The sequence below is a fragment of the Callionymus lyra genome, chromosome 14 (assembly GCF_982586985.1).
Source record: "Callionymus lyra chromosome 14, fCalLyr1.hap1.1, whole genome shotgun sequence".
NCBI classification, from domain to species: domain Eukaryota; kingdom Metazoa; phylum Chordata; class Actinopteri; order Syngnathiformes; family Callionymidae; genus Callionymus; species Callionymus lyra.
In genome coordinates this window covers 845,603-859,486 of record NC_141831.1, presented here as the reverse complement: position 1 = coordinate 859,486, position 13,884 = coordinate 845,603, and the positions used below count along the sequence as shown (strand labels likewise).

The 13,884-nt window shown below is 36.8% G+C and overlaps 1 protein-coding gene across 1 annotated transcript; it reads left to right on the top strand.

The window, feature by feature from the left end:
* The first annotated feature begins 937 nt into the window (after nt 1–937).
* On the top strand, nt 938–10,546 carry faxdc2 (fatty acid hydroxylase domain containing 2). Its single transcript, XM_087808297.1, has 8 exons — nt 938–990; nt 3,495–3,592; nt 3,656–3,759; nt 3,834–3,955; nt 4,491–4,696; nt 6,292–6,397; nt 7,050–7,216; nt 9,966–10,546. The coding sequence occupies exons 1-8, from the start codon at nt 958–960 to the stop codon at nt 10,120–10,122; spliced, it is 993 nt and encodes a 330-aa protein (XP_087664423.1). The 5' UTR covers nt 938–957; the 3' UTR covers nt 10,123–10,546.
* The last annotated feature ends 3,338 nt before the right edge of the window (nt 10,547–13,884 follow it).

Sequence of the window (13,884 nt, the reverse complement as noted above, 5' to 3'; positions counted from 1 at the left end):
GATGTGATCACTAACTCACTGTTGTGTAGATGTGTGTAGATGTGTAGATGTGATCACTATCTCACTGTTGTGTAGATGTGTGTAGATGTGTAGATGTGATCACTAACTCACTGTTGTGTTGATGTGTGTAGATGTGATCACTAACTCACTGTTGTGTAGATGTGTGTAGATGTGTAGATGTGATCACTATCTCACTGTTGTGTAGATGTGTGTAGATGTGTAGATGTGATCACTAAGTCACTGTTGTGTTGATGTGTGTAGATGTGTAGATGTGATCACTAACTCACTGTTGTTTAGATGTGTGTAGATGTGTAGATGTGATCACTAACTCACTGTTGTGTTGATGTGTGTAGATGTGTAGATGTGATCACTAACTCACTGTTGTGTAGATGTGTGTAGATGTGTAGATGTGATCACTTACTCACTGTTGTGTAGATGTGTGTAGATGTGATCACTAACTCACTGTTGTGTTGATGTGTGTAGTTGTGTAGATGTGATCACTAACTCACTGTTGTGTAGATGTGTGTAGATGTGATCACTAACTCACTGTTGTGTAGATGTGTGTAGATGTGTAGATGTGATCACTAACTCACTGTTGTGTAGATGTGATCACTAACTCACTGTTGTGTAGATGTGTGTAGATGTGATCACTAACTCACTGTTGTGTAGATGTGTGTAGATGTGATCACTAACTCACTGTTGTGTAGATGTGTGTAGATGTGATCACTAACTCACTGTTGTGTTGATGTGTGTAGTTGTGTAGATGTGATCACTAACTCACTGTTGTGTAGATGTGTGTAGATGTGATCACTAACTCACTGTTGTGTAGATGTGTGTAGATGTGTAGATGTGATCACTAACTCACTGTTGTGTTGATGTGTGTAGATGTGATCACTAACTCACTGTTGTGTAGATGTGTGTAGATGTGATCACTAACTCACTGTTGTGTTGACAGTCATGACAGCAGCCGCACAGACGAGCATCAAACAGGTATTTTCACTTCAAATCTGCACAGAAGCACAAACACGTGTGACTCACACAAGAACAACCGGTTGATTGTGTTGATTGTGTTGTTTTTCGTTGATTGTGTTGAGCTTTTGGACTCATATTATTATTGTGTCGTCTTTTGTCTTCATGTTGTGACACAACTCCTGGAATGTGATTATATAAGTGAGTGTGCGACTGAATAATGTCGACATGTGATCAATTCAACTTTCTTGACAACATTTTCAACATCAGGAGCAGCTGGAGGCAAGTTATTGATAAGTTATTGATAAGTTATTGATAAGTTATTGATAAGTTATTAATAAGTTATTGACAAGTTATTAATAAGTTATTGACAAGTTATTAATAAGTTATTGACAAGTTATTGACACGTTATTGATAAGTTATTAATAAGTATTTATAAGTAATTGATAAGTTATTGATAAGTTATTAATAAGTTATTGATAAGTTATTAATAAGTTATTAATAAGTTATTGATAAGTTATTAATAAGTTATTGACAAGTTATTAATAAGTTATTGACAAGTTATTGATAAGTTATTGATAAGTTATTAATAAGTTATTGATAAGTTATTAATAAGTCATTGACAAGTTATTAATAAGTTATTGACAAGTTATTGACAAGTTATTGATAAGTTATTAATAAGTATTTATAAGTTATTGATAAGTTATTGATAAGTTATTAATAAGTTATTGACAAGTTATTAATAAGTTATTGACAAGTTATTGACACGTTATTGATAAGTTATTGATAAGTTATTCATAAGTTATTAATAAGTTATTGACAAGTTATTAATAAGTTATTGACAAGTTATTAATAAGTTATTGACAAGTTATTGACACGTTATTGATAAGTTATTAATAAGTATTGATAAGTTATTGATAAGTTATTGATAAGTTATTAATACGTTATTGATAAGTTATTAATAAGTTATTAATAAGTTATTGATAAGTTATTAATAAGTTATTGACAAGTTATTAATAAGTTATTGACAAGTTATTGATAAGTTATTAATAAGTTATTAATAAGTTATTGACAAGTTATTAATAAGTTATTGACAAGTTATTGACAAGTTATTGATAAGTTATTGATAAGTTATTAATAAGTTATTGACAAGTTATTAATAAGTTATTGACAAGTTATTGACAAGTTATTGATAAGTTATTAATAAGTATTTATAAGTTATTGATAAGTTATTGACAAGTTATTGACAAGTTATTGACAAGTTATTAATAAGTTATTGACAAGTTATTGACAAGTTATTGATAAGTTATTGATAAGTTATTAATAAGTTATTGATAAGTTATTGACAAGTTATTGACAAGTTATTGATAAGTTATTCATAAGTTATTCATAAGTTATTCATAAGTTATTGATAAGTTATTGACAAGTTATTAACAAGTTAAAGACAAGTTATTGACCAGTTAGAGTCAAGTTATTAATAAGTTAAAGACAAGTTATTGACCAGTTAAAGACAAGTTATTAACAAGTTATAGAAAAGTTATTGATTAGTTAAAGACAAGTTATTAACAATGGATAGAAAAGTTATTAACAAGTTAAAGACAAGTTATTAATAAGTTAAAGACAAGTTATTGACCAGTTAAAAACAAGTTAAAGACAAGTTATTAACAATTTATAGAAAAGTTATTAACAAGTTAAAGACAAGTTATTAATAAGTTAAAGACAAGTTATTGACCAGTTAGAGTCTAGTTATTAACAAGTTATAGAAAAGTTATTGATTAGTTAAAGACAAGTTATTAACAAGTTAAAGACAAGTTATTAACAAGTTATAGAAAAGTTATTAACAAGTTATTGACAAGTTATTAACAAGTTAAAGACAAGTTATTGACCAGTTAGAGTCAAGTTATTAATAAGTTAAAGACAAGTTATTGACCAGTTAAAGACAAGTTATTAACAAGTTATAGAAAAGTTATTGATAGTTAAAGACAAGTTATTAACAAGTTAAAGACAAGTTATTGACCAGTTAAAGACAAGTTATTAACAATGTATAGAAAAGTTATTAACAAGTTAAAGACAAGTTATTAATACGTTAAAGACAAGTTATTGACCAGTTAAAGACAAGTTATTAACAAGTTAAAGACAAGTTATTAATAAGTTAAAGACAAGTTATTAACAAGTTAAAGACAAGTTATTGACCAGTTAGAGTCAAGTTATTAACAAGTTATAGAAAAGTTATTGATTAGTTAAAGACAAGTTATTAACAAGTTAAAGACAAGTTATTAACAAGTTAAAGACAAGTTATTAACAAGTTAAAGACAAGTTATTAACAAGTTAAAGACAAGTTATTAATAAGTTAAAGTCAAGTTATTGACCAGTTAGAGTCAAGTTATTAATAAGTTAAAGTCAAGTTATTGACCAGTTAGAGTCAAGTTGTTAACAGGCTCAAGACTGAGGTGTCGACAGTTCTTCTCTCGTCACAAGTTCTTCACGGGATCTGCTTGTGGTCTGAGATCTTCTCTGGTGTCCAGGACGGTCCTGGAGGATTGTGGGACTCGGTGAAAAAAGCCGCGTTCATCATCGGGTCTGGAATCTTGTTCTTGGCAGCGTTTGGAAACTCTGTGACCTGGTAGATGATCGATGGTAGATCAGGTGTTTCACGGCGTCAGAACTCACGCTCTCGTCTTCTCAGGCACCTGCAGAGGTTCTGGGGAGCTTCTGGGGACTTCTGGCAGGACCTGTGGACCAAGATCTACGTTGCGTTCGAGGGACATGAAACCACTTTATTCTACCTCGGTGAGAAGGACAGACGAGAGTCGATCAGTGAAGACCTTGAAAGATCAGCTTCTGAACATGTTCTGACTCCACAGGGACCATGTTGGTTCCTACTGTGGCCTTCTGGGGAACCAACGCTCTCCTGCTCGTGGTGGACGTCACAGGAAGACCTTCCTTCATCACTCGCTATCGGATCCAGCAGGACAAGAACAACCCGGTGCGTTGAGTCACAGGTCATGGGTTCATCTGCGATGGTCCAGAGCGAAGTCCAGCCGCAGATAAAGACACACGAGGATCAACTTTGACCAACTGAGTCGTGGAAGTTCTGAGAGGAACCAGTGAAGCTTCTTTATCTTCTCGACGTCCTTATCTGCTGTCGCTGCTTTATTGTCCTCCAGATAAACAGTGAACGTCAACAACATCAAGTTCACAGCAGATCCCACTCTTTACTGCAGCAGTGCATGATGGGACATGTAGTTTTAGCTTCTTTGATACTGACATCTTCAAGATTTCAGGGTTTTTTGTGGCTACGTTTGAATTGTGTAGTTTTTTTACTTCTCATGTAACACATACACACACACACACACACACACACATATATACACACACACACGTCATAAACACAAACACACACATGTGCTGATAATAGATAAAAGACAACAACACTAACTAGCAACACAAACAGCGATGATTTCGCAACAGTGTGTTGAGGAGGTCAAAGGTCATCCCAGCTCATGTGTCACGTGTCACAGGTCGATCCTGCGAAGCTGCGCCAGGCCTTGAAGTGGTGTCTGTTCAACTACACCTTCATCTCTGGGCCCATGGTGGTCGTCGCTCACTACCTCATGACCTGGGCTGGAAACCCTTGTGGTCCGGAGCTGCCGACCTTCCATCGAGGCCTCGCTGAGCTCGCCTCCTTCGCCTTCCTGGAGGAAGTCATGTTCTACTACTCACACAGGTCTACACACAGTACACACCTGTGTGTCCAGAGTGTGTGGATACAAGGACGTGATATGCAGTGATAGTATATAGAGTATATAGAGTATATAGAACAAGTATATATATGTGTAGTATTGTCCAGTACTTGACTCTGGTGTTGTGATAGTGTAGTAACAAGTATATATGTGTAGTATTGTCCAGTACTTGACTCTGGTGTTGTGATAGTGTAGTAACAAGTATATATGTGTAGTATTGTCCAGTACTTGACTCTGGTGTTGTGATAGTGTAGTAACAAGTTTATATGTGTAGTATTGTCCAGTACTTGACTCTGGTGTTGTGATAGTGTAGTAACAAGTATATATGTGTAGTATTGTCCAGTACTTGACTCTGGTGTTGTGCTAGTGTAGTAACAAGTATATATGTGTAGTATTGTCCAGTACTTGACTCTGGTGTTGTGATAGTGTAGTAACAAGTATATATGTGTAGTATTGTCCAGTACTTGACTCTGGTGTTGTGCTAGTGTAGTAACAAGTATATATGTGTAGTATTGTCCAGTACTTGACTCTGGTGTTGTGATAGTGTAGTAACAAGTATATATGTGTAGTATTGTCCAGTACTTGACTCTGGTGTTGTGATACTGTAGTAACAAGTATATATGTGTAGTATTGTCCAGTACTTGACTCTGGTGTTGTGATGGTGTAGTAACAAGTATATATGTGTAGTATTGTCCAGTACTTGACTCTGGTGTTGTGATAGTGTAGTAACAAGTATATATGTGTAGTATTGTCCAGTACTTGACTCTGGTGTTGTGATAGTGTAGTAACAAGTATATATGTGTAGTATTGTCCAGTACTTGACTCTGGTGTTGTGATGGTGTAGTAACAAGTATATATGTGTAGTATTGTCCAGTACTTGACTCTGGTGTTGTGATAGTGTAGTAACAAGTATATATGTGTAGTATTGTCCAGTACTTGACTCTGGTGTTGTGATGGTGTAGTAACAAGTATATATGTGTAGTATTGTCCAGTAATTGACTCTGGTGTTGTGATAGTGTAGTAACAAGTATATATGTGTAGTATTGTCCAGTACTTGACTCTGGTGTTGTGATAGTGTAGTAACAAGTATATATGTGTAGTATTGTCCAGTACTTGACTCTGGTTTTGTGATAGTGTAGTAACAAGTATATATGTGTAGTATTGTCCAGTACTTGACAAAGTCGTAACTACTTTCATTTGTTTTCAAACCAAAATATGTCCAAACATCAGCTTTAAAAGCTGCTGGACTCACTGTATCCTCTCGTCCTCAGTCATCATTCTTCCTTTAGCTGTGGAGGACGTAATGACTGCTGCCATCTAGAGGCCGGAAGTTTAATTGCAACAAAAAAATATGAATATTTTCATATTGTTACTAAAATATCTATTTTATACAAACTTAACAATAAACCCTAAAATAAATAAAGCTTAAATAATTCAATAATTGATATGTAATATATAATTTATAATCAATAATATATATAATGGATACAACATGTTGACACAGTAACTTGATTCATTAAAAGTATTATTACAGTATATTATAAGTATAGTTTCTCTGATGATCAAAGTTCCTCCACAGACTCTTCCATCAGCCGAGTCTCTACAAACGCTTCCATAAGCAGCATCATGAGTGGACGGCACCCATCGGTCTGGTGTCGATATATGCTCACCCTCTGGAGCACATGGTGAGTCCTGGTGTCCTTATGTCCTGGTGTCCTGGTGTCCTTGTGTCCTGGTGTCCTGGTGTCCTTATGTCCTGGTGTCCTGGTGTCCTGGTGTCCTGGTGTCCTGGTGTCCTTGTGTCCTTGTGTCCTGGTGTCCTCGTGTCCTTATGTCCTCGTGTCCTAGTGTCCTGGTGTCCTGGTGTCCTGGTGTCCTGGTGTCCTTGTGTCCTTGTGTCCTGGTGTCCTAGTGTCCTGGTGTCCTGGTGTCCTAGTGTCCTGGTGTCCTGGTGTCCTGGTGTCCTGGTGTCCTGGTGTCCTGGTGTCCTGGTGTCCTGGTGTCCTTGTGTCCTTGTGTCCTGGTGTCCTGGTGTCCTTGTGTCCTGGTGTCCTTATGTCCTGGTGTCCTGGTGTCCTGGTGTCCTGGTGTCCTGGTGTCCTTATGTCCTGGTGTCCTGGTGTCCTTATGTCCTGGTGTCCTGGTGTCCTGGTGTCCTGGTGTCCTTGTGTCCTGGTGTCCTGGTGTCCTCGTGTCCTTATGTCCTCGTGTCCTTATGTCCTCGTGTCCTTATGTCCTTATGTCCTTGTGTCCTCGTGTCCTTATGTCCTTCTCACCTCGTGTCCTTCTCACCTCGTGACCTTCTCACCTGGTCCTTCTCACCTGGTCCTCCTGCAGATCTCCAACATGCTGCCTGTGGCGTTGGGTCCAGTCCTGCTGGGCTCTCACCTGGTCACCACCTCCCTCTGGTACTGTCTGGCTCTGATCAGCACAACCATCTCTCACTGTGGTTATCACCTGCCCTTCCTGCCCTCACCTGAGTTCCACGACTTCCACCACCTCAGGTGACTCAGTTCATCAGATCATCAGTTCATCAGTTCATCAGATCATCAGTTCATCAGTTCATCAGTTCATCAGTTCATCAGATCATTAGTTCATCAGTTCATCAGTTCATCAGTTCATCAGTTCATTAGTTCATCAGTTCATTAGTTCCTCAGTTCATCAGTTCATCAGATCATTAGTTCATCAGATCATCAGTTCATCAGTTCATCAGATCATTAGTTCATCAGTTCATCAGTTCATCAGTTCATCAGTTCATCAGTTCATCAGTTCATCAGTTCTTAAATTCATCAGTTCATCAATTCATCAGTTCAAAAGTTCAACAGTTCAACAGTTCATCAGATCATCAGATCATCAGTTCATCAGTTCAACAGTTCATCAGATCATCAGTTCATCAGTTCAACAGTTCATCAGTTCATCAGTTCATCAGTTCATCAGATCATCAGTTCATCAGATCATCAGATCATCAGTTCATCAGTTCATCAGTTCAACAGTTCATCAGTTCATCAGTTCATCAGTTCATCAGATCATCAGTTCATCAGTTCATCAGATCATCAGTTCATCAGATCATCAGTTCATCAGTTGATCAGATCATCAGATCATCAGTTCATCAGATCATCAGATCATCAGTTCATCAGTTCATCAGATCATCAGATCATCAGTTCATCAGTTCATCAGATCATCACTTTATCACTTTATCACTTTATCAGTTCATCAGTTCATCAGTTCATCAGATCATCAGATCATCAGTTCATCAGTTCATCAGTTCATCAGATCATCAGTTCATCAGATCATCAGTTCATCAGTTGATCAGATCATCAGATCATCAGTTCATCAGATCATCAGATCATCAGTTGATCAGATCATCAGATCATCAGATCATCAGTTCATCAGATCATCAGATCATCAGATCATCAGTTGATCAGATCATCAGATCATCAGATCATCAGTTCATCAGATCATCAGATCATCAGTTCATCAGTTCATCAGTTCATCTGTTCATATGTTCATCAGATCATCAGTTCATCAGATCATCAGATCATCAGTTCATCAGTTCATCAGATCATCAGTTCATCAGTTCATCAGATCATCAGTTCATCAGTTCATCAGTTCATCAGATCATCAGTTCATCAGTTCATCAGTTCATCAGCTCATCAGATCATCAGTTCATCAGATCATCAGTTCATCAGTTCATCAGTTCATCAGTTCATCAGTTCATCAGATCATCAGTTCATCAGTTCATCAGATCATCAGTTCATCAGTTCATCAGTTCATCAGTTCATCAGATCATTAGTTCATCAGTTCATCAGTTCATCAGTTCATTAGTTCATCAGTTCATTAGTTCCTCAGTTCATCAGTTCATCAGATCATTAGTTCATCAGATCATCAGTTCATCAGTTCATCAGATCATTAGTTCATCAGTTCATCAGATCATCAGATCATTAGTTCATCAGATCATCAGTTCATCAGTTCATCAGTTCATCAGATCATCAGATCATGAGTTAATCAGTTCATCAGATCATTAGTTCATTAGTTCATCAGTTCATCAGTTCATTAGATCATCAGTTCATCAGTTCATCAGATCATCAGTTCATCAGTTCATCAGTTCATCAGATCATCAGTTCATCAGTTCATCAGATCATCAGATCATGAGTTCATCAGATCATCAGATCATGAGTTCATCAGTTCATCAGTTCATTAGTTCATCAGTTCATCAGTTCATTAGATCATCAGTTCATCAGTTCATCAGATCATCAGTTCATCAGATCATCAGTTCATCAGATCATCAGTTCATCAGTTCATCAGCTCATCAGTTCATCAGATCATCAGTTCATCAGTTCATCAGTTCATCAGTTCATCAGATCATCAGTTCATCAGTTCATCAGTTCATCAGATCATCAGTTCATCAGTTCATCAGATCATCAGTTCATCAGTTCATCAGATCATCAGTTCATCAGTTCATCAGTTCATCAGTTCATCAGATCATTAGTTCATCAGTTCATCAGTTCATCAGTTCATCAGTTCATTAGTTCATCAGTTCATTAGTTCCTCAGTTCATCAGTTCATCAGATCATTAGTTCATCAGATCATCAGTTCATCAGTTCATCAGATCATTAGTTCATCAGTTCATCAGATCATCAGATCATTAGTTCATCAGTTCATCAGTTCATCAGATCATCAGTTCATCAGTTCATCAGATCATCAGATCATGAGTTCATCAGTTCATCAGATCATTAGTTCATTAGTTCATCAGTTCATCAGTTCATTAGATCATCAGTTCATCAGTTCATCAGATCATCAGTTCATCAGTTCATCAGTTCATCAGTTCATCAGATCATCAGTTCATCAGTTCATCAGATCATCAGATCATGAGTTCATCAGATCATCAGATCATGAGTTCATCAGTTCATCAGTTCATTAGTTCATCAGTTCATCAGTTCATTAGATCATCAGTTCATCAGTTCATCAGATCATCAGTTCATCAGTTCATCAGTTCATCAGATCATCAGTTCATCAGTTCATCAGTTCATCAGATCATCAGTTCATCAGTTCATCAGTTCATCAGATCATCAGATCATGAGTTCATCAGATCATCAGATCATGAGTTCATCAGTTCATCAGTTCATTAGTTCATCAGTTCATCAGTTCATCAGTTCATCAGTATATAATTAATTCAATTGAAACTGTCTTTGTTCAACAATTGAATTATAAAGTAAAACATTTAAAGTAAATTAACTTTAAAAAGTTCTTCAGGTTCAACCAGTGCTTCGGCGTCTTCGGGTTCCTGGATCGACTCCACGCCACCGACGGAAGGTTCCGTGAGAGCAAACAGTATGAGCGCCACCTGCTGCTCACCTGCCTCACGCCCCTGAGCCAGAGCATCCCCGACCCCCCCAAGAAGAGCCAGTGACGACCTTTGACCCTGAAGGTCGTGTTGGAACAAGTCAAACTGTGATTCTACTGTCTGATCGGAACAAAGTGTTATTGATGGTTCAGTAACTGTTGACATGTTTGTAAAGTTCCTCACGACTCGTTCCATCTGAAGTGAACAAAGTAACGATGTTTACACACTTGAACGTGAAGAATAAACAAAACTTTTATCAAATCAACACAAATGTTTACAGAAAGTCAAAGATTCTTCTGGAGACAAAATGATTGACATGACAGTAATCGTCGTTGAAGTGAAGAAAGTATTTGTACTTTGTTCTCGCAGAAGCGTGTGTGTTGTGCAGTCGAGCTACATGCTACATGCTACATGCTACATGCTAACCTGCACAATTTTAGAGTTGTATTTTAGTTAAAGAATCTTTAGTAAATAATCTTATGGATAATAATAAAAGATTGTATTTGACTTGTTGTTGTGTTTGTTTTCACATGTTTGTTTTCACATGTTTGTTTTCACATGTTTGTTTTCACATGTTTGTTTTCACATGTTTGTTTTCATATGTTTGTTTTCATATGTTTGTTTTCACATGTTTGTTTTCATATGTTTGTTTTCACATGTTTGTTTTCACATGTTTGTTTTCATATGTTTGTTTTCACATGTTTGTTTTCATATGTTTGTTTTCACATGTTTGTTTTCATATGTTTGTTTTCACATGTTTGTTTTCACATGTTTGTTTTCATATGTTTGTTTTCACATGTTTGTTTTCATATGTTTGTTTTCACATGTTTGTTTTTATATGTTTGTTTTCACATGTTTGTTTTCATATGTTTGTTTTCACATGTTTGTTTTCATATGTTTGTTTTCACATGTTTGTTTTCATATGTTTAATTTCTACGTCAATTCTAACCTTTGAAACATTTAAACACATATATAATATAAATATTCATGTTTTCAACTGATCTGTGTTTAATCAATATTTTCAACATGATTTTAAACGTTTAAAACAACAGAGAACAAAAAGTACAAAAAAGTATCACCGTATTTGAGAATTTGTTTTTCAGAAGCACTTTCTAAAGTCTCTAAAGTCTAGATCAGAGGTTCTTGACCTTGTTGGTCAGATAGTACTCACTCATCAGATAGTACTCACTCATCAGATAGTACTCACTCATCAGATAGTACTCACTCATCAGATAGTACTCACTCATCAGAGAGTACTCACTCATCAGATAGTACTCACTCATCAGATAGTACTCACTCATCAGAGAGTACTCACTCATCAGAGAGTACTCACTCATCAGATAGTACTCACTCATCAGATAGTTCTCACTCATCAGATAGTACTCACTCATCAGATAGTACTCACTCATCAGATAGTTCTCACTCATCAGATAGTTCTCACTCATCAGATAGTACTCACTCATCAGATAGTACTCACTCATCAGATAGTACTCACTCATCAGATAGTTCTCACTCATCAGATAGTACTCACTCATCAGATAGTTCTCACTCATCAGATAGTACTCACTCATCAGATAGTACTCACTCATCAGATGGTACTCACTCATCAGATAGTTCTCACTCATCAGATAGTACTCACTCATCAGATAATACTCACTCATCAGATAGTACTCACTCATCAGATAGTACTCACTCATCAGATAATACTCACTCATCAGATAGTTCTCACTCATCAGATAGTACTCACTCATCAGATAGTACTCACTCATCAGATAGTTCTCACTCATCAGATAGTACTCACTCATCAGATAGGACTCACTCATCAGATGGTACTCACTCATCAGATAGTTCTCACTCATCAGATAGTACTCACTCATCAGATAATACTCACTCATCAGATAGTTCTCACTCATCAGATAGTACTCACTCATCAGATAGTACTCACTCATCAGATGGTACTCACTCATCAGATAGTTCTCACTCATCAGATAGTACTCACTCATCAGATAGTACTCACTCATCAGATAATACTCACTCATCAGATAGTTCTCACTCATCAGATAGTACTCACTCATCAGATAGTTCTCACTCATCAGATAGTTCTCACTCATCAGATAGTACTCACTCATCAGATAGTACTCACTCATCAGATGGTACTCACTCATCAGATAGTTCTCACTCATCAGATAGTACTCACTCATCAGATAGTACTCACTCATCAGATAATACTCACTCATCAGATAGTTCTCACTCATCAGATAGTACTCACTCATCAGATAGTACTCACTCATCAGATAGTACTCACTCATCAGATAATACTCACTCATCAGATAGTTCTCACTCATCAGATAGTACTCACTCATCAGATAGTTCTCACTCATCAGATAGTTCTCACTCATCAGATAGTACTCACTCATCAGATAGTACTCACTCATCAGATAGTTCTCACTCATCAGATAATACTCACTCATCAGATAGTACTCACTCATCAGATAGTACTCACTCATCAGATAGTTCTCACTCATCAGATAGTTCTCACTCATCAGATAGTTCTCACTCATCAGATAATACTCACTCATCAGATAGTTCTCACTCATCAAATAATACTCACTCATCAGATAGTTCTCACTCATCAGATAGTACTCACTCATCAGATAGTTCTCACTCATCAGATAGTTCTCACTCATCAGATAGTTCTCACTCATCAGATAATACTCACTCATCAGATAGTACTCACTCATCAGATAGTTCTCACTCATCAGATAGTTCTCACTCATCAGATAATACTCACTCATCAGATAGTTCTCACTCATCAAATAATACTCACTCATCAGATAGTTCTCACTCATCAGATAGTACTCACTCATCAGATAGTTCTCACTCATCAGATAGTTCTCACTCATCAGATAGTACTCACTCATCAGATAGTACTCACTCATCAGATAGTACTCACTCATCAGATGGTACTCACTCATCAGATAGTTCTCACTCATCAGATAGTACTCACTCATCAGATAGTTCTCACTCATCAGAGAGTACTCACTCATCAGATAGTTCTCACTCATCAGATAGTACTCACTCATCAGATAGTACTCACTCATCAGATGGTACTCACTCATCAGATGGTTCTCACTCATCAGATAGTACTCACTCATCAGATAGTACTCACTCATCAGATAATACTCACTCATCAGATAGTTCTCACTCATCAGATAGTACTCACTCATCAGATAGTTCTCACTCATCAGATAGTTCTCACTCATCAGATAATACTCACTCATCAGATAGTACTCACTCATCAGATAGTACTCACTCATCAGATAGTACTCACTCATCAGATGGTACTCACTCATCAGATAGTTCTCACTCATCAGATAGTACTCACTCATCAGATAGTACTCACTCATCAGATAGTTCTCAATCATCAGATAGTACTCACTCATCAGATAGTACTCACTCATCAGATAGTACTCACTCATCAGATAGTTCTCACTCATCAGATAGTACTCACTCATCAGATAGTACTCACTCATCAGATAGTTCTCACTCATCAGATAGTACTCACTCATCAGATAGTACTCACTCATCAGATGGTACTCACTCATCAGATAGTACTCACTCATCAGATAATACTCACTCATCAGATAGTTCTCACTCATCAGATAGTACTCACTCATCAGATAGTTCTCACTCATCAGATAGTTCTCACTCATCAGATAGTTCTCACTCATCAGATAGTACTCACTCATCAGATAGTACTCACTCATCAGATAGTACTCACTCATCAGATGGTACTCACTCATCAGATAGTTCTCACTCATCAGATAG